Genomic DNA, 21,424 nt, shown 5'->3' with positions numbered 1-21,424 from the left:
TATTGTGATGAGTGGTTTTGCGACAGTAAAATTAGTCTTATTACTTATTGAACAGCCTACTATTAGGCGTGCCGAAACAAGCTTGCATTTAGTCACGTGATACTCTGGCACATCAGCCCGTATACGCCATCTATCAACCTCTTTTGTTAATACAGACAGCAACATTTCTTTATACCAAAGAAATTAATATTGTGATGAGTGGTTTCGCGACAGTAAAATTAGTCTTATTACTTATTGAACAGCCTACGTATATACTTGTGTGTAAACTTGGAAAGCGCTTCAAATAAAGACCAGAGAGCTTATGAGAATGCAATCCTCAGCATCAGAGTTGGCTTAGCTTATACTAGTTAAGAAACTTTTCAAGTTTCTATACACACACACACACAGTATATATACAGAGGGTGACCCATAGTTCATGGAACATTCTGGAGAAAGGACCCATTTTTGTGAAGCAAATATATTAATTATATATTATTTGGGCTATGAAATGTGGATTGATCTGTTTATTTTACAATGTAGAAATTAAGACTTTTAGGCTCTTTACTTATGAAAAGTACAACTCTCTGAAACAGGATTGCTGTAGTATTGAATGAGTATTCTTGTCATTTTAAGCTTTCAAACCAACAGTTTGACACAGCTGTCAATCATCTTAATCAAATATACTGACCCCTCCGATGCTAAGGATTGTATTCTCATAAGCTCTGGTCAATTTTCAAAACTTTAAAAGTTACTATATACTCATATATTGGACTCTGAAATAAGGATTGCTCTCTTTATTTTTGCATTTTCATATGGTTACATGATTAGGTGAAGTATTATTACATAGATCTTTTTTTTTTAAATCTTTCTTTGCAATCTAATTCAGCATATTGAATTAGAAAATATTCTGAATTAAATTTTATAAACAAATTTTTTGAACAAAAAAAAAGCGGGGGGGATATATATACACACACACACACACACACACATACGCACGAGGGTGTGCTGAAAAGTTGTGATAACCATCATGAAGGAATTGAGGTAGAATCATGTAACTTACTCATATTCCTCACAAAGTGTTATACACTTATTACAATGCTGCTGCATTATAATCATTTACAATCCTCTGAAAAAAAAAAGTTTTTCCATTGTTGCACAAACTAGTCCTCAGCTTGCAGATATGATTTCATTATCTGCGGTAAATTTTGTTCCTTTCAAGTGTTTCTTTAAATTTGGGGAACAAAAAATAGTCAGATGGGGGGGGGGGGCAGGTCTGGTGAATAGGATGGGTGAGGCAGATATTGAAAGTCCAAGTTGTGTATTATCTGTGGAGTTTCATGTGCAGGTGTGTTGTCTTGCAAAAGCAACACGCCTCTTCTCAGTTTCCCATCGCATTTTTCCTGCAGTTCTTTCAGAGCTGTTGAATAAACTATTGCTGTAACAGTTTCACCTTTTCTGAGGTATTTGGTAATGTTTACACCATCCATATCCCAAAAGACAATGGCAAGAACCTTCCCTGTTGACTTTTGTGTTTGGAACTTCTTTGGCCGTGGAGAACCTTTGTGTCTCCACCCCATTGACTATGGTTTGGTCTCTGGGTCATAGTGATGAAGCCACGTTTCATCAACAGTCACAATACAAACCAAAACAATTTGCACCTGATTTCTCAAAATGACCCAAAATCCCTTGAGATGACAGCATACATTCTCTCTTTTGGTCGGCATTCAAACATTTGGGAACCCTCTTCATTGAGGGCTTCTGCATGTCCACCATTACCAGATGGTGGATAATGGCCCAAACTTGTTTCCTAGATATCCTCAGAGTCTTTGCAAATGCTTTTGGCCGGTATTCGTCTATCATCAACAATTATGGCATGCACTGCATCGATGTTTTCAGGTGTGATCACTGTGAAAGGTCTTCCTGACCTGGGGACATCTGTTGTCTCAGGATGCAGCACCTCTGTCTTAGAATTTTTTCAAGACGTGACATGTCTTGTTATACTCATATATCCTAAAAGAAAAGAACAAATGATTAAAATTTGATGAAACACGGGGGTTAGAGGGTTTTAAGATATGTTCTTTCTTGTGGTTATATCAGTTGCTTTAATATCATTTTTGTTGTAGGTGTTTATCAGAACTTTTCATCCTCCCCCTTTCCTCACACACTTATAAAAATTTTTATCAAGATATCAAGATTTAATGGTTCAATGCATCTCTAACTTAAATGGACCCAACACTCTGTGGGACAGTGCTTGAACAAACATCAGAGGAAGAGTTGTTGAGCATATTATCGGTTCACCATCCCTTTTCTCAGTCTTCAAGTGTAAACTCAAGAATTTATTTGAAAGCGATTTCTTGCATGGGCAGCCATGCTCTCCATTCATGTATATCACAATGGAAAATTGAGAGAGCTGACTGGCTCACCTTCTCATCATTAGCAGACTTTTTTGATTTTACAGCAGTCAGATCTCCCATCAGTGAATCATGTGACAATGTATTACACAAGCTGCCATGACTGCAGTTCCTAAAACATCTAGTTGGTTTCCACATTTCCCTAAGCCGTGGTGGAATTACGATTGCACAGCAGCCAAAAAAAGTGTAGAAGAAAGCTCGGGGTATTTTTCGAAGATATCCCATTACAACAAATCTCACTGCTTTCAAACATTCCTGAGCTAGAGCAAGACATATCAGGTGTCAGAGCCAAAAGAAATCCTGGATACAATATACATTCAGCATAAGAACAACAACCAATAGAAAAGAAGTCTGAGACAAAATCCGGAGAAAGGAAGATATGCCACCCACTGACTTCTCTATCCACAGACACAATGGTTGCACAGTTGGTGATCCAACAACAATTGCCAACATACTCAGGGAGATTTTTGCAAAAATATCAGCAATATCTTCCTATTCCTTCCAAAAGTTCCTTGCCCAAAAAAGCAGAGCAAAAAATAAATAAATCTAGTTTTCTTTAAATAGCATTGAAGAATACAGCAGGCCATTCACAAAAGAAGAAATCAAAGCTGCTTTGCTTAAATGTCATCCAAAAGCTGTTGGACTAAACCAGGGGTCAGCAACCTGTGGCTTTGAAGCTGTATACTGCTCTTTGAATGAATAATTGCAGCTCTTTTCGTTATTAAACGATCTATCTAAACATAGAAGTAAAAAGAAATTTTTTGTAGGTCAAATGACCCCTAACCATATGTCGATACTCAAAAAACGTCAGTTTACATTGGGCACGATCAGCCAGGCAGAGCGCTACTTTGTAGCGAAAATCAATCGCTACAAATTAAATTAATTTGTAACGAGTGGCGATCGCTACGATTGAGCAGTTGGCTCGGACACATTTATGATGTCACACTAGGCTAGCACATGTAGCGTTACGGTAGCACTTGCCTGTCTGAACGCACCCATTGTCTTCGCATATAGTGCAGGTGTGGTCTGTAAATCTGCTCACTTTGTTAAAATAAGTAAAGGTTTTGTAGTGGACGTTGCAGTGCTTTTATTTACTGGTGATTGTGTTACGTAACGTGAATATCGTAACATTAAATTAAATATTAACAAATAAAAATATTTTTATGGTATTTAAAATGTCAGGAAAGAAGAGAAAGATACAAGAAAATCAGGACTTTGAATGGACCTATGCAATTGTAGCAAATACAGCAGGATTTCCAATGTGTTTAATATGCCACGAAAGCTTTCAAACAATAAAAAATCAAATATACAAAGACATTTTTTAAATAAACACGATACATTTGACAAAGCATATCCATGGGGAGATGAAAGAAAAAAAGGCAGTAGAAGAGTTGCAACGCAAAGTGAACCTAACTAAATGTTCATTTTCCAAATGGATAAAAGAATCAAGAAATACAACTATTGCTAGTTTTGTGGCCGTTCAAGAAGTTGTTAAACGAGGAAAACCTTTTACAGACGGCGAATATGTGAAAGAATGTTTTAGTAAAATGTCCAAATATCTTTTCTGCAATTTTAAAAACAAAGCGGAAATTATTACAAAAATAAAAGACATGCCATTATCTGCTAAAACTGTAAGAGACAGAACTATACGAATGCCAGAAGATATAACAAATCAGCAGGTTACAGATTTAAATTCAACACCAGGATTCTCCATTGCCTGTGACGAATCATGTGATGTGGATGACATTGCACAGATTGTACTTATTTGTAGATAGATAAACTCTCAAGGACCTCAGGAAGAATTATTCGATATACTGCCACTTACAGGACAAACTCGTGGAGAAGACATTGAATCTGCTGTTACCAATTGCTTGAAAAGCAAGGGTATTAATATTAACAAAATAATATCTATTGCGACTGATGGGGCGCTGAGCATGAAAGGTACAAAAAAAGGTTTTGTTTCTTTATTTAAAAAACAAATTTTGCATGACGTGTTTTCCTTTCACTGCATAATCCATCAAGAGATATTTTGTGCACAAACTTTTCCAAAATAGATAACAGTAGTGATGGATTTAGTTGTAGAAATTGTTAACAAAATAATGGCAATACCGCTACATCATCGGAAATTTTGTGAACTTCTTAAAGAAATCAATTGCAAATATTCCGATCTTTTGCATAACAGAATAAGATGGCTTTCCAGAGATGCAGTGTTGATGCGATTTGCCACTTGCCTTGGAGAAGTTAATTTTTTTTCAAAACAAAAGGACCTTGAATATGCACAGTTAGAAGATACTCATTGGTTATAAAAATTCTACTTTATGGTGAATATGACTTCCCATTTAAATGCACTGAATAAGAAACTACAAGGAAAGGGAAATACAGCAGTTTTGCTTTTAGAAGTGATTTTGTTTGAACAAAAATTATATTTGTTTGTGACAGACTTAGAGAAAGGCACATTATTATATTTTCCTACGTTGAAGAAATATCAACAAGAACAAGCTGATAATTCCATAAATTTAACCTTTTTCTAAGAAATTGTGTAAATATGAGATCTGAATTTAATGGGAGATTTGAGGAGTTTAGAAAGAACAACAAATTTTTATTGCGACCACTTGAAATGAATCCTGCCAAATTAAATTTTTCACCTTTTGCTGGAATTGATGAGGCTGCATTTCAACTTGAGTTAGATGACCTGAAAACCAAGGATTCGTGGAATTCAAAATTTAGAAATCTTAAAGCTGACCTGGAGGAGTTGGAAAGACAAAAATCTACCCTTGCAATATACAACACAAATGGTCTGAAATAGAAGATCTTAAAAAGCAGGATCAGATTGTATTTGACACATGGAATTGTTTACTGGACACTTACATTCAGTTAAAAACATATGCATTTGGACTTCTATTGATTTTCAGATTGACATATTTCTGTGAGCAAATATTTTCTAATATGAATTTTATTAAAAGTAAGTTGAGAAACCAACTAAACGACGTGAGTTTTTCGTCATGTTTGAAAATGAAAATTACGGCGTATTCGTGGCACATTGAGAAACTATCCAAAGAAGTTCAACAGCAAAAGTCACACTAAGAAGATATTTTAAATTAAAAAAATTAAAGAAATAAGTATGTTATTGGATTTTATACATATGCTTTTGTAAGAAGGAAATCTTTGTTTTATTATTTAATTCAACATTTTAAAATATAATTTCATGTGACATGTCACCCCTGTGTTTTACAAGTATAACGTGTTACTGTAAAAAAAAAAAAAAAAAACGTGCGGCTCCCTATTTTTTTAACAGATATAATTTTAAAAATGGCTCTTCACTCCAAAAAGGTTGGCGACCCCTGGACTAGACCATATCCATTACAGCATAGCAAAACATTTCACCATCATCCATAGATCAACTTACAACCTTTACAACAGAATTTTCTTAAGAGCATATTTCTGGTTGCTGTTCCTAAGCCAAGGAAAGATCCAAAATCCCCAAATAACTACTACTCAATTGTTCTGACCAGCTGCTTGTGCAGGATTCTGGAAAAAATAGTTAACTCTCGTTTTTTATTGTTTCTGCAGAGAAACAACATTTTTTCCAGAGCACAATCTGGCTTCTGAAAATATCATTCTATTACTGATCATCTAGTCCAGCTGCAGGCATCCATTAGAGATACCTTCCTAAAGCACAAGCACCTGGTATTGGTTTTATTTGATATGGAAAAGAATATGACGCTGCTTGAAGATTTGGAATGCTGAAATACTCATGTAATTTTGGTCTTAGAAGAAATCTCTCCCTTTTTATCAAGAACTTATCTAACCAAATTTTCTAAGTCCAAGTGGGAACTGCCCTCTCCCAATCCTATAAGGTTCTGTTTTAAGCATTAGACTTTCTGCAATCAAGGGCAACTCGATAACGAAATAACTTGCTACAACATTAAGCAATGCCCTATATATGGATGACTTTACCGTAATATGAGGGTCATAGAATGACAGCTACAAGCCAGGGCTAGACCCTATTCACTATCAAGCCATCAGAATTGCAACAGGAGCATTTTGCACATCACCTATTCCTAGTTTTGTAAGTTGAAGCAAACTCCCTTTGTTGTGCTTTGACATCAACAGCTGTCTCTGTTATACACGACAAAAATAAAATTCCTGCTGGATCATCCCATGTGCCCAACTGTTTTTTATCCACAATGGGAGAAGATTTACAACATTTAACAGACTGTCATAAAACCTTCTGGATTGTGGATAAAAGCTCTCCTACAAATTCTAGAGATTGCAGTATGCAGCTTCTCTTTCAGCAGACTATGAAATTTTCTGCTCCTCCCATTGTCTACCAGAAGCTCTTCGAAATTGGAGGACCAGCAGAATTTTCTCCTGTCTTTCCAGGCAATATTATATTTGCACAAATCCCACTGGAGTGTAACTTCACAGCTGAGCTGTATGCAATAGAGCTTGCAATAAAATACACTCAGATTGCATCACTACCAAAGGTGCCAGATCAGGTGAGTCAGAATATATATAGAGTGACCAAATTCTCTTGAGGCAATAAGAAGTCTAGAGTTAAAGAAACATCCAGTGCTCTCTTGAATCCAATGCCTCCTCTTTCAGTTATGGAAGCTACACTTTGATGTATGCTTCTGTTGGATTAAAGGAAACGAGGCTGCAAATACTGCAGCTACGTCAGCTCATTTCTCAAACCCACCATCTGCCTATACCATACACAGATTACCGAAAGATTATCAGACAAAAACTTCTATCCCAGTGACAGTTATCTTGGATCAAAGAGACTAATAAGTTCAAATTAAGCCTGAAATTAAATCATGCAGTCTAGTATGTGTAGGGTTCGATCAGAGGAAATCGTTCTTGCTTGGCTCCACATAAGTCATAGTTGTCTTACTCACTCCTTCCTATATCGAGGGGGTGATATGTCTATATGTGAGTTTCTCTTTTATACCCATCTTTTACATTTGTTTGTCCTGTTTTGCTTGCTAGTTAGTGGTAATAAGTGAGTAAAACAGCATATTTCATGTATGATTATTGCTATTATTTCAATTTTTATATATAGTTTTTGTATCTCTATGTATACCGCTTATTATTACGTGTGTGTTCTGGTGCAGCATGACCATAGATGTCCTTATACCAATAAACTGAAAAGTAAGATCTGACAGTATTGGAAGAAAAAAAAACTATTGATAAAGCATCCCATTATACGTCAACAGAAATTTGATGATCATAATCTATCTAAAAACAAAGCTCATCCCTTTGCATTATTCTTCTGTTTTCTACGTACCAAAAACAACGTACTGCATACCTCACTTTTCACTAGCCAAATTTTATTTATTTTGTACTGTTTATATCTTTCACCCTGCTATTTGTGTTCAAATGTAACATCCATTTTGTATATCATTAACTGTAGAGATTTCTAAACATTTTTAGTGCTATATAACGATGGCAAATTTGTGCTTTTAATTTGTAAAAGCAGAGAAGTAAGTGGTGTACAGTTTGTGAATATAAACTCTAACAAGTTATATTTTAAAGTAACATTTTGTTTTTTTCAACAGTTTCAATATGTGAGAAATGTTTAATTGATATTTTTTTTCTTTATAGGAAATAAATGAAGAAAACATGATTTCAATACTGGTGGTCATGAAATTTTTATTTCAACACAACAAAACTGTATTATTTTTTTTTCAATAAATAGTTGAATTTGAAGTCTGAAAGGATCTTGTTTTGTTACTATAAACATCTCAGCATTGTCCCACATTTCTAAGATTGCTGTGCAGGTCGGAAATGTTGATAGTAGCTTTTCGAGAAATCAATCATTAAATCCTGTGTACATTCTGGTAGCTCTCCATTAAACAAACCTAATATATAAAAATAAAATAAACTCATTTATATATTCTAAAGCAATGCACGTGTGCATGCAATAATCACACAACTAGTTTACAGAAGAGGTGAAACTTCAAGCATGATCAAACTTCTAAATATTTTCAAGTAACAAGTGAATTGTTTCCTAATATACATGTGTGTGTGTCTCAGAATCACAAATGGAGAACAGAAGTAATTCACGAACATTCTTTACTAGAGAGAGGGGGGGGGAAGGTTTTTTCCTTTCCCAAAGAACAACGGTAAAGAAAGATGAAAGAGGTGGGTTTGAAGTTTGACTGTAATGACCAGCTGCCACTAAGTTTTAATGAATTTTGAAGACCAATTCTGTTAAACAGTGACTGCAGCAATACTGAGACAGAAATGTGTATGACTATGGGAGTGAAGTGAGTGAGTGTTGACAATTAGCCAGATCTTCCTTTTATAGACAGAATCAAGAATTTTTACAAAGATGTCTAGTACTTCAATGTAACTGTGGAAAGAGTGGGAGGTGCTTGTGCAATATGAGCTCTGGATGCTTGAGGAAGCAAAAACAAATGACTAGGTTCTTTTGTTCCCTATGGCTGTAGAAGAGCTTGAAGTTTTGATTGTTTGAGGAGTGCATTAGTATCAGCAAAAGCCATGGCCAATATCTGGAGCCACTGAGCAAAGATCACTGATATATATATAGTAGCAGGAGAGTAAATGAAAGAATGGGGTCCTAGGGTACTCTTCCTTTATTAGGAAAATCAAAAGAAAGAAAGTAAGCAATATACCATTATGACACTTGCACATACAGGGAGGATAGGTAAGATTACATAATGGGAATATGCTGAAAAAGGCCTTTATGCCAGACCTAGAACCTGTCCGAGGTCTGTACCTTTCCATGGCACATATCCAGACGCACATAATATATTAAAGATTTCCAATAGACCAAGATTGTCAGAATACTATTTCAGATCACTCCAGTAGTGATGACAAATGCTGCTGAAGGGTTACCTCATTATTCTTGAGAGGATCAATGCAAAAGCAATAGAACAGTAATCTGCTTAAGACTTTTATTTCTGTCATAATTTTAGAATTCTTTTATTTTATTCATCACAAACCAAACCGATTACCACAACAAATTAACAGACCAACACACCTACCAAAAAATCCAAATTCACCCCACCCCGACCTCATTAAACAAATCAACAGTACCCTACACACCCTAAAAAATGAAAACAAAATAGACAAAACCACAATGAAAAACACAACCCCCTGCACCCCTTGTATGTTCGGAAAAATAAAACCCACAAAGACGGGTACCCGATGAGGCCAATAGTCTCCTATTGGCCTCATCGTGTTTATCAAAATTCATAGCGAAACTTCTCAAACCATTAATTACAACATCTAACTTCATGATAAAAAACATGGACGACCTTTTCAAAAAAATAAAAAACCTAACCCTATCACAGGAAGACATCCTCACTTCATTGGATGCAGCCTCTTTATACACCAACGTGGACATCCCCAGAACTTTAGACATCATAAACACACTACTCACAGAAGACCACACCCTACACTCTCGTACTAAACTAACTCCCAATGACATTATTAACTTAATAAAACTAATAATCTCGGCAAACTTCTTCAAATTCAACAACGACATGTATATTCAAATCTTCAGACTCCCCATGGGCCAAAACATCAGCAGACAACTAGCGGAATTATTCCTAGCACACATAGAATCACTCCTACTCCACCCCCCCTCCCCGCATCACCTTTTATGGCAAATACGTGGACAATATTCTGTGCATTGGAAATCCTACACACATCACCACCTAAAAAGTGTCCCTAAACAGTTACAGCAATAGACTAAAATTCACCACAGAAACCGAACAGAACAAATCCATCAATTTCTTAAACTTGACATTAACTAGAACACGCAACAAAATAGCCACTATATACCACAAACCCTCGCATATTGGAAACTACCTCCATTTTCACTCACACTACCATCCATATTCCGTTAAAAAGTCGGTTATCTTATCACAATTCATAAATGCTTACAAATTTTCAACCAATCAGAGTAATCTAAACGCAAAAATAAAAAAACTAACACATCTTCAAAAATCGCAACTATCCTACAAAACTAATAAATCACGCAAACAGGACGGCCAAAAACCACCAGAACAACCCTAGTACCAAAACAAACTTCCCAACACAAAAAATTATCAAACTACCATACACCCAAAACACATACAAAGCCTATAAATATATCTTCAAACATACTGACTACAAACTGGTATTTGCCACAAACCAAAAACTGGCAAATCTCCTAAAACCCACTAAATCTCGCACACAAAAAGAAATATTTGAACACCACAACGTAGTCTATAAATTCCCCTGCCAAAAAGACTGTGATATCACCTACACAGGTTCCACCATCAGGTCTTTATGGACAAGACTACAAGAACACTTCCGCGATTGTAACATCCCTATTCCAGAACATTTAAATACTAAAAAATGCAACATCAAAAAGAAAAATTGAATACAAAGCACAGGAAAAACAGAAATAGCTGTTCACGCCCTTGAACAAAAACATACCCCGCAGATCAACAAGGCCATCATAGTAGACAGACAAGACAATGAAACAATGCTTAGAATATCGGAAACAATAGCCATAAAATGTGACGCGAACTCTGTCAACGTACATAGGCCCTACATAATCTCCGAGGTTTGGAAGCTTCACAGCATAAAATTGAGGTCACAACCCCGACCAATAGGCGATAAGCAGAAGCACCTACCTGACATAGCATCCACTTCCTCCATGTGTTCAGACGACAATCAAGCATAGTCGAAACGGACCGCACCCCGTCAACCCCCCCTCCAAAAATCAGTTGCTGTTTTCAACCCCTTTCACCCTTTCCCACCCTATATAAATATAAAAAAATGCTCCGCCCATCCCTAATAATATAATATATATGTATATATATATATATATATATATATATATATATTATTCAAAAAACCCGGGTGTTTTCCATTTCTATTTTAATTCTCCCACATTGCCTCCCCCCCCCCACACACACAATAGTTTGGACATCGCAGAAAGAAGAAAAGCCACAACACCCAGAAAAAGGTATGTGTAAATTTCTCTTCCTTTATGCTACATATATTTATTGGTAAATATACATCTACAATGCCCTAAGAATCTATGAGTAAAAAGCCAATGACATTTAAATAGGGGTACTCCTAAACAGAAGCAGGCAAAATAGCCGTAAATATAATACTTTTATTTCCTTTTTTTTTTTGAAATATGATAAATATGAGCAAATTTAAGGATCTAACATATAATACCAATAAGTTCTTAAGCACAGACTTTTAGCACATATAGTAGGGTGCAGAAGGTCATCGTGATCATCACAATCAGACTTTCTGAAAGCAAGGCCAGTCAAGATTCTTCCAATTCTCCTCTCTGATAAAAATCAGTGTGTGTGGGGGGGGGCATAATTATAATATTGCTTATTTTGAAGTGAAAGAAGACACTGTGTATGGATTATTAATGTAGAAGTAGTGATGATTAGAAGACATCAGGATATGACTGGGGAAGAAGCAGATAGGAAGAAAATATATGCAGTGGCTTTGCTAAAAACCAGCTGAGACTATCATTTGTATATAAGATAAGTTTTCGGAACAAATATGAAAACAAACCCCAACTCAACATCACCAGCGTTAAAGATTGGTACTATCAATGTAAGAAGCCTGAATGGCAAAGAAATGGAGTTAGCTGAGGAATTAGATAAGTACCAGATCGACATAATAGGGGTGACTGAAACAAAAAAGACCAAAACTGGTGAGATCTTTCTGAGCAATAAATACAAAATGTTATATTCAGGAAATGACAATCAAGGAAAAGAAGGAGTAGCCATAGTATTCAACACAAAATACGAGGCTAATCTTCTTGAATGGCAGTCAGTCTCAAGTAGAGTAATGTGGGCAAATATGAGAATGGGGAACTGGACAATGAGATTTATTTGTGCCTATGGTCCCACAGAAGGTTCTACTAAGGTAGAAGTGGAGGAATTTTTTGAGACTTTAGAAAAAGCAACTGACACAATGAAAAAGGAAAAGTTGGTCCTTGTTGGGGATCTAAATAGCAGAGTAGGAAATGATTGTGAGACATACAAAAATATTTTGGGAAAATTTGGAGAAAAGAGCAAAGCTAATAATAATGGCAAATATCTGTTGGATTTCTGCTCAGGACATGGACTGGTTATTACTAACACCATGTTCCAACATAAAAATTTGCACAAATTCACATGGAGAGAAGAGGCTAGGAATAAGAAAAGTCTCATTGACTATGTTATTGATGATAGTGATGTTTTCTCCCTGGTGCAGGACACCAGAGTGTACAGAGGATTTGAAATTGGAAGTGATCACTATTTAGTCTTGAGCAGGATAAAATTGAATTTCATATTGAAAAGAATAACATGTAAGAAAGTTTTAAAGCGAATAAAAGTTGAGCAGCTCTCAGATGTGAACTGTAGACTAAAATACACAAAGATTATTGAAGAAAAATTGAAAGAGTTTCAGAACAGGAATCAAACCTTGGAGATTCAATGGCAAACTCTGAAGAAAACATTGATTGATTCTGCCAGAGAGGCATGTGGTGAGGTTGTGTGCAAGGATAAAAAAAATCAGAACTCCCTGGTGGACACAGGAAATTAAAGAGGCAGTGAAGGAAAAGAAGAAAGCATATCAAAAGTTCCTGGCAAATAAGTCAGCTTTTACTCTTACAGAATACAGAGACACAAATGTAAGAAAGCTAAACAGTGTGTAAAACAAAAGTCATGGAAGGACTTTGGCAAGAATATAGAAAATAAATATCAAGAAGGTGACAAAATATTCTGGAGGTTGTTGAAGAAGCTTAGGAATGGAGGAAAGAGTGCTGTAAAAGGAGTTAGAGATGATAAAGGTGACATGAAAACAGGAGAAAAAGATATCCTTGAAGTATGGAGTAATTACTTTGAAAAACTGCTAAATGAAACAAGCAGTGATGACAGCACAGTGATAAAAAACAATGACCAGGCATGCAGTCAGGAATACATATCCATACTTGAAGTAGAAAAAGCGATCAAAGGCTTGAAATGTGGAAAGGCAGCAGGAGTAGATGATATTCGACCAGAAATGCTGAAGTATGATGGTATAAAAGTCTTACAGTGGCTGAACTGCATAGTTCAGAAAGCCTGGACAGAGGGACGAATTCCCGATGATTGGAGTAGAGCTCTCATAGTACCCATATATAAAAAGGGAAATAAAACTGAATGTGAGAATTATAGAGGTATTTCCCTACTGAGTGTTCCTGGCAAGATCTATGCAAGTATACTTGAGAAACGGTTGAGAAGAATTGTGGAAGAAAAGCTTGGTGAAGAACAAGCTGGATTCAGGCCAAATAGAGGCTGTCAGGATCAGATCTTCACTTTACGACAAATTGTCGAGAAAGCATGGGAATACAACAAAGATCTGTATTTAAGTTTTGTCGATTTGGAAAAGGCATATGACAAGGTGCCAAGAGAGAAGCTATTCAATACGCTGCAGTTATATGGTGTCAATGGGGCATTATATCAAGCAATACTTAGTCTTTATTTGAGTTGTAAGTCAGCAGTTAGAATTGAAGGAAGTACAGGAAGATGGTTTAATGTTAAATCTGGTGTGAGACAAGGATGTACATTATCCCCTCTGTTATTCATTATCTATATGGATCACATGAAGGAAAGTGGTATTAAACCTGATATCAAAATTGGAGATGTTAATGTCAGCTCTTTGCTTTATGCGGATGATGTTATACTTCTAAATAAATCTGCTACAAGTCTGCAAGATTCTCTGACTAAATTGAATAGAACACTAAATTAGCAGTATACAAGACAGTGTTCAAACCAGTTTTAACTTATGGATCTGAGAGCTGGGTCAGAAGTAAAACAGTTGACCAAAGACTAGAGACCGCAGATATGAGAGTCCTGAGAAAGATTAGAGGCGTGAACAGATGGCATCAATGGCAATATCATATTAAAAATGAGGATATTAGGAAAGAACTTGACATTGTCAGCATCCAGGAATGCATTAGCAGAGCTAATCTCAGGTGGTATGGTCACTTAAATAGAATGGGAGAGGAAAGATTAGCAAAACAAGTGTTCTCTGCCAGGTTGGCAGGAAAACGACCCAGAGGAAGACCAAGATATAGGTGGATTGATATGGTACAAAGTGCCTTAGATGACAGAAATATAAGATCTGATAATGTTGGAGGCTTGACAAGTAACAGACTGATTTGGAGGAAAATTGTAGATAGGAAGTTAGTAATGATGTAATTTTTTCATGTAGTACTGTCATATCCTGTACACCCCTTGAGGGTACATGGCAGGAATTTGATGATGATGTTTTCTGATGTTCCAAAATGTGAGTTAGCTTTGGTATACTGTGAACTACACATAAGGAGGGGTAATGAGGTGCTTTTATATGCATGAATTCTAAAGCAGTATATTTGAATGGAATGAGAGATAAAGACTTCATTTCAATTGGGACAAATAGTTGTTAGATTACAAACTAATAATCTCAGGAAAGGCAAAAAAATATTGCAAAGACATTTCCACTTGGAATTACTGTACAGTCATTTCTCACTATAACAAACTACTGAAAAGTCCTGGCCAAAGATTTGCAGGTACAATATTATACTAAAAGAAATTCATAATAACAAACTATTCTGTGGTCCCTAGGAATAGTTAGAATAGATAAACGTTATATATACATTGTACCCAATGACACTCTATTAGTTTACAGAAAACCTACCCACGCAGGCAGATACATAAATTTTCCATCATCCCTCTCTCAACAAGTGTAATCAAAACCCTTGTCAGTAGAGCCTCCAATCTCTGTTCTACCCCTTACAGCTGGACCCTCCTGTCCCATGGTTACAATGCTAAAAAAAGATCAGCAAATTAACTGTTGCCCATATCCCTTTCAACATACAGACCACAACAAAGCTATTACTATTCCCTATATGCAGAGCACCTCAGAAAAAAAAATAGCCAGAACTTGAAAGAAATATAATCTCTGCACTGCTTTTAAATCTCATTTCAAGCTGGTTCATCTTCTACTCTTGTCTGTTCCAGGTGTTTGCAAAATTCCTTGTTCTTGAAACTTACACATTACAGTCAACCTGGGAGATCTGCAAACCTCTGCCTTGGTGAACACAAGAAATAGATCTGTCACCCCAAGTCTAGTTTGACCATGTCTTGGATACCTTGCACAGGATTAGATGATAAAAAACATTCTTCACAGCAAATAAAACTTGAAAGACTCTTGAGAATCAGCAGAAAATTTAAAAAAAAAAAACAACCTAATCTAAATAAATACGGCTGTGTTAAACTTTACAAAGATTTAAGAAACTTTAATTCTTAAGTGGCGATAAGTTCAGTATGAGAGAGGACATGAAAGGATTGTTGGAAGAGGTGAGAGTGAAAATCGTCAGTATTTTACCTTGCTATGATAAAAATGAATTAAGAAGAAGAAGGGGCTATGATGGCAAACAATTCGATGCATAGGCTGTGTAGAAGGAATGGATGCAAGTTTTTGGATCTATGGGAAGTTTGAGGGAAGATTGGATAGACGGCCTACACCTGAATGCGTTTGATATCAGGAGTCTACAAAAACTAATAACTGGTATGAGACCTAACGCACAGAGTCAGGGAAACTAATTTATAAAGGGACGAATGGTGTGAATGTGAGTCTAAGAGCGACAATGTTATATAACTGTGTTAATGACAGGAATGGGCTTTGTCATGGAAATGTTGATGAGATGATTTCGGATTTGTGGACCCATCAAATGTGTGCAAAGATGTCTACATGTGTAAGGAATTAGAGAAGAACAGAGATCAGCAACTTGACCAACTGTATCAGGAAGAATGCACACAAGACAACAAAAGAACAAACACAAACAAGTAGGTTATTGTGTCTGTACACGAATGCTAGGAATATCAGAAACAAAGGGATAGAGTTTGTTGCCTTAGTCAATATGTTGTGACCTCAGATTGTAGGTATTAGTGAGACTTGGCTATCAGAATCAGACCTACTAACTGGTATCGAGTGTGAAGGGTATTTTTAGGAAGGACAGAAGAGGAGGGGACGTGCTGTTAATAATATCGAGTGAATTGAATCCAGTTAGAGTTGAGACCTATGATTAGTAGTTGAGACTACTACTAACAGTATTTCATGTGGCAGTGAGTTTAAAGCCATCTGGTGTGAGGTGGAATCTAACAAGATCAATTACATAGTGGGGTGTTGTTACAGATTGTTATTGGTTGCTAGTGATGAAGAAATGCATCACCAAATAGAAAAGATGAGCAAGAAAAGAGGAATCATAATGGGAGACTTTAATTATCCAAATATTGACCGAGTAGCAGTAGAATCTCATGAGGAGAATGAAACTGAATTTATTGAGCTTTGCACGAAAACTTCTTAAGTAAGCATGTGACAGAAGGAACTCGAGGTCAAAGAGTGTTAGATTTTATTATAGTATCAGAGGGTGTCTCAGTTAAAGATGCAACTATTCTGCCTCCAGTTGTTGACAGCGATCATGTGTTACTCACTTCAGAAGTGACAAAGTTTATGAATGTTCCATTCAGAAAAGGTTGCATGCTGAACCATAAAGCAGGAAATTAATACCATCTGAGGAGTAGACTGAGTTCAGTGGAATGGGATCGGTTACTGGATGGGAAGAACATCAACAGTGCATGGGAAGCATTTAAACAATACTTAAATGATGTGATATCAGAATGTGTCCCAAGAGTTCGAAGAATAAATAGGGTAGGAGTCAAATGGATGTGAAATCTTATTAAGCAAGAGATTCATAAGGAAAGGATGATGTAGAAAGAATACAGTGTGCATAAGGATGATGTCCGTTATGAAAATTATACGCAGCAGGCTAGAATAGTCGCAACTGTTGTACGGAAAGCAAAGTCTGAGTATGAAAAGAAACTGGCTCTACGTGCTAAAGACAATCCACAAGAATTCTATTGATATGCTGCAAGAAAAAAAAAAGAATAAATAACGCTTCTAAATGCAGATGGCTTGAGAGTTACAGATGCAGAAGCAGTTCTTCAACTAATGAGTGCCCATTTTGTTAAAAGCTATCAGCCTGTTGTACACGACACTGAGCTCACTGCTACTGCTTCACTGGATGAAGAAACTCGGGTATGAGGATGAGCTATTTGAGCTTGTTATCTGAATCCTTATTCAATTTGTTGCACAAATTGAATAAGAATTCAGTAATAGGGACTGATGGGATATCAGCCATGTCTGCTAAAAGAGTGTTCAGCTGAACTTCCCATTCCTTTGACCAGGCTAATATGTTTAATATGAGTCTCAGAACAGGGAAGATTCTGCAGAAATGGAAAGAATGTATGGTAATTCCATTACACAAGGGTGGTGCAAAGACTAGTGTATCCAATTATCGACCAATTAGTATCTCAGGTGTGGTGGTCAAGATTTTGGAAAAATTGGTTAGGGTTCGCATTCAGAAATAGGTTGATAGTGAATCTCTACTTTGCAACGAACAACATGGGTTTACTAAGAGAATGTCACGTTTTAGCAACTTGCTCAAATTCTATAACAATGTTACCATTGAACTAGAAAAGGGCAATGGATACACCATAATACCTTTGGATTTTGCTAAGGCTTTTTACAGAATACAGCATGGTAGACTGTTGCATAAATTGGAGAAAATGGGTTTGGGTTACAGAATATTAGCATATTGGAAGCTTTTTTCCCACTTGGTTAGACTACAATAAATTTAGTTTAATCCTTTATCCAAGTGTAAGCAAACAAAGTTTGCACCTGAAGTATCTTCAGAACTGAGGCAACTCGTGGTAAAGGTGGACCAAGCTCTCATCACTCCTTGTCTTAGTATCTCCCATAATGCAAAGCACATTTCCTTGCAGACATGTATAATGGTATGCATTAAGGGAAGGGCCACTACCCAGACCGGTTTTGACCTTTATTGAGGTCTCGTCAGTGGGAGCCAGACCCAGAGGTGTGATACTAAGGTGGAAGCAATGGAGAAGTCATACTTACCTATATGAGTTGCCAAAAAGTGTTTCACCTTATTATTAAATTACTCTGGATTTAGAAAAAGATATTTGAAGTTTTTTCCCACTTGGTTAGACTATAAATTTAGTTTAATCCTTTATCGACGTGTAAGCAAACTAACTTTGCGCCTGAGGCAACTCGTGGTAAAGGTGTGACCAAGCTCTCATCACTCCTTGTCTTATTATCTCCCATAATGCAAAGCACATCTCCTTGCAGACATGTATAATGCTATGTATTAAGGGAAGGGCCACTACTCAGACTGTGAAAAAAACTTCCAACATCTTTCTCTAAATCCAGAGTAATTTAATAACAAGGTGAAACACTTTTTGGCAACTCGTATAAGTAAATATGACTTCTCCATTGTTTCCACCTTAGTATCACCACCTCTGGGTCTGGCTTTCACTGACGAGACCTCAATAAAGGTCAAACCCGGTCTGGGTAGTAGTCCTTCCCTTAATGCATAGCATTATACATGTCTGCAAGGAAATGTGCTCTGCATTATGGGAGATACTAAGACAAGGAGTGATGCGAGCTTGGTCCACCTTTACGACAAGTTGCCTCAGTCCTGAAGATACTTCAGGAGCAAACTTTGTTTGCTTATACTTGGATAAAGGATTAAACTAAATTTATTATAATATTAGCATGGATAAGAGGATGGCTGACTGACAGATATCAAAAAGTGGTATACGGGGGATGTGAGTCTGCAAGATTTAAGGTGACAGGTGGTGTACCGCAAGGTTCAGTGCTTGGTCCACTGTTATTCAATCTGTACATTAACGATATTGGGAATGATTTGACAAGTGACATGCAGCTATTTGCTAATGATGCAAAGATAGGTAGGTAATCAGGAATGCTGCTGATATGTAGTACTTACAGAATGATTTGAATAGGCTGGAATTGTGGTCATTAGAAAATGGGTGTCAGTTCAATGTCAAGTCATTCACTTTTGCGATACTAGATATCCAATGTTGTATTATATTGGTGTGATTAGGCTAGAAGAAACTGATGAGGCTAGGGATCTTGGAATGTTAATAGATAGGAAGTTGAAGTTCAGGAGTCATGTGGCAAAGATTGCAAATACAAGTCAAAAGATAATTGCAATGCTGAAACGAACATTCACATACAAAGATAAGGATGTTTATTTTGCCTCTTGACAAGGCTATGATAAGATCGCACTTGGACTATTGTGCCAGGTCTGGTCTCGTGGTTTCCATTGTGATTCTGATGTACAAAGGAGAGTCTTAAAAATTATATCAGGATTGTGGAATACTGATTATGAAGACAGATTGAGAATTTATAAACTGTAGACACTAACAAACACTAGAAAGACGGGGAGATATGATTGAGACTTACAAAATTCTGAAAGGGTCATACAGGATTACAATTGATGGAATTTTTCAATTTATGGAGGGTGGGGAAAGGACGAGAGAGCATCCTTGGATGCTGAGAATGAAGACTGCTAAGAAGGGGTGAGGGCTAGATTTTTCTCTCAGAGGGTGGTGCGTGATTGGAATGGATTGCCGTTGGATATGATGAGTGCAAGCAAAGTGAATGAATTCAAGAATAAGTGTGATGGTATATGTGTGCAACTTGCCCAACTGTGTCAGGAAGACTGCAGACAGGACATTACAAAAGAACAAACAGGCAGATTATTATGTCTGTACACGAATGCTAGGAGTATCAGAAACAAAAGGATAGAGTTTGTTGCCTTAGTCATATGTTGTGACCTCAGATTGTAGGTATTAGTGACACCTGTCTATAAGAATCAGGTATTTGTAGTATATGGCCTCCCCAATGAGTTTCTGACTAATAATAATAATTACTCCCCTCCCAACAGCACCCATAAAAAGAGAGAGAGAGAGAGCGCTCCTCATAGGACTTTATACTCAAAATGGTCTAATTTCTTCCACTTATTGTTGTGTGTGTTATTACAATTTTAATATTGTATTCCTGAAAATGTCTCTGTGACAGAGATGAAACACTCTAACCAGTAAACCTGTTTAATTATTTCTCTGTGCTGTATTTATTTCATTACATTTAATATTACCTTAGCCAAACAAAAATCATGGGAACATCTTGGTTAAAACACAATAAATAAGCATCAGGATGGCAGCAAAATATTCTGAAGGCTATTGAAGAAGTTTTGTGAAGAAGAAAAGAGTATGAAAGTAATCAAAGATGATAATGGAGATATAAAAACAAATTCCAGATGACAAATCATGCTCTCATAATTATTACCATCTGTAAAAAGGGAAATTAAATGCGAGAATTACAGAGGAATTTGCCTACTGAGTGTGTTCCGGGTAAAATTTATGCAAGCATACTTAAGAAAAGACTAAGAAAGTCATGGGAGGGAAACTTGGAGAAAAAGATGTTCAGGCCAAATAGAAGCTGTCAAGATCAGATTTTCATTTTAAGACAGACAGTTAAAAAATTATGGAAATGTAACAAGGATCTGTATATAAAAATTTTTTTTTTGATCTGGAAAAGGCATGTGATAAGATACTAATTGAAAAGCTGTTCATAATGCTAGTTATATGTAGTAATAATGGGAAATTTGATGTACAGGAATGTAAAACAATAAACAACATAACATGGATTTAACTTATGTATATATTTTTATTAATATCTTCGCCCCAGTAAAAGGGCATCTTCAGTATGACTTTCAAATTAAACAACAAGAACAAAAACCGGTATATTCAACAATTACATGTGCAAACTGCATGTACATGATGTAGAGCATCATGGTCTAATTATATTAGAACATAAAAATAAGTTGAAACAAGATGTAATAATAAATTTAAAAAAAAATAATTAAATTTAAGTTAATTCCAAAATTTGTGATGAACTATTTCTCATAAGAAGGATAATTTAAGTCCATCGTTCCTATTTAGGTTGTGATAACATGCTTGGCAAGATTTGCAGAGCACACTATCACCACCATACACCAAGTGATTTGGAAGAAAATTAAGGTTCATAAAAGTAATAATCTCTTGGAGCATGTATCCAAAAAGAGTTGTGAGACCTTGCTACACTGACCAAATGTA

At 36.3% G+C, this 21,424-nt stretch overlaps 2 protein-coding genes across 3 annotated transcripts in view; one reads left to right on the top strand and one right to left on the bottom strand.

Annotated features, from left to right (window-relative positions):
- LOC150097146 (tether containing UBX domain for GLUT4) overlaps positions 1-8,106 on the top strand; it is a 357,344-nt gene extending 349,238 nt beyond the window's left edge. For both annotated transcript variants that reach the window (XM_090407282.1, XM_090407283.1), the window contains exon 14: positions 7,995-8,106. In XM_090407282.1, coding sequence (XP_090263408.1) covers positions 7,995-8,005 — 11 coding nt within the window. In that variant the 3' untranslated portion in view covers positions 8,006-8,106. The remainder of the gene's footprint in view (positions 1-7,994) is intronic.
- DCTN5-p25 (Dynactin 5, p25 subunit) overlaps positions 8,026-21,424 on the bottom strand; it is a 113,603-nt gene continuing 100,204 nt past the window's right edge. Inside the window, exon 6 of the mRNA XM_090407284.1 lies at positions 8,026-8,251. Within this exon, the coding sequence (XP_090263410.1) occupies positions 8,154-8,251 (98 nt within the window). The 3' untranslated portion in view covers positions 8,026-8,153. The remainder of the gene's footprint in view (positions 8,252-21,424) is intronic.

The sequence above is a fragment of the Typopeltis vanoorti genome, chromosome 17 (assembly GCF_054136105.1).
Source record: "Typopeltis vanoorti isolate ZY-2024b chromosome 17, IOZ_Tvanoo_1.0, whole genome shotgun sequence".
NCBI lineage: Eukaryota > Metazoa > Arthropoda > Arachnida > Uropygi > Thelyphonidae > Typopeltis > Typopeltis vanoorti.
This window is presented reverse-complemented; position numbering and strand designations above follow the sequence as displayed.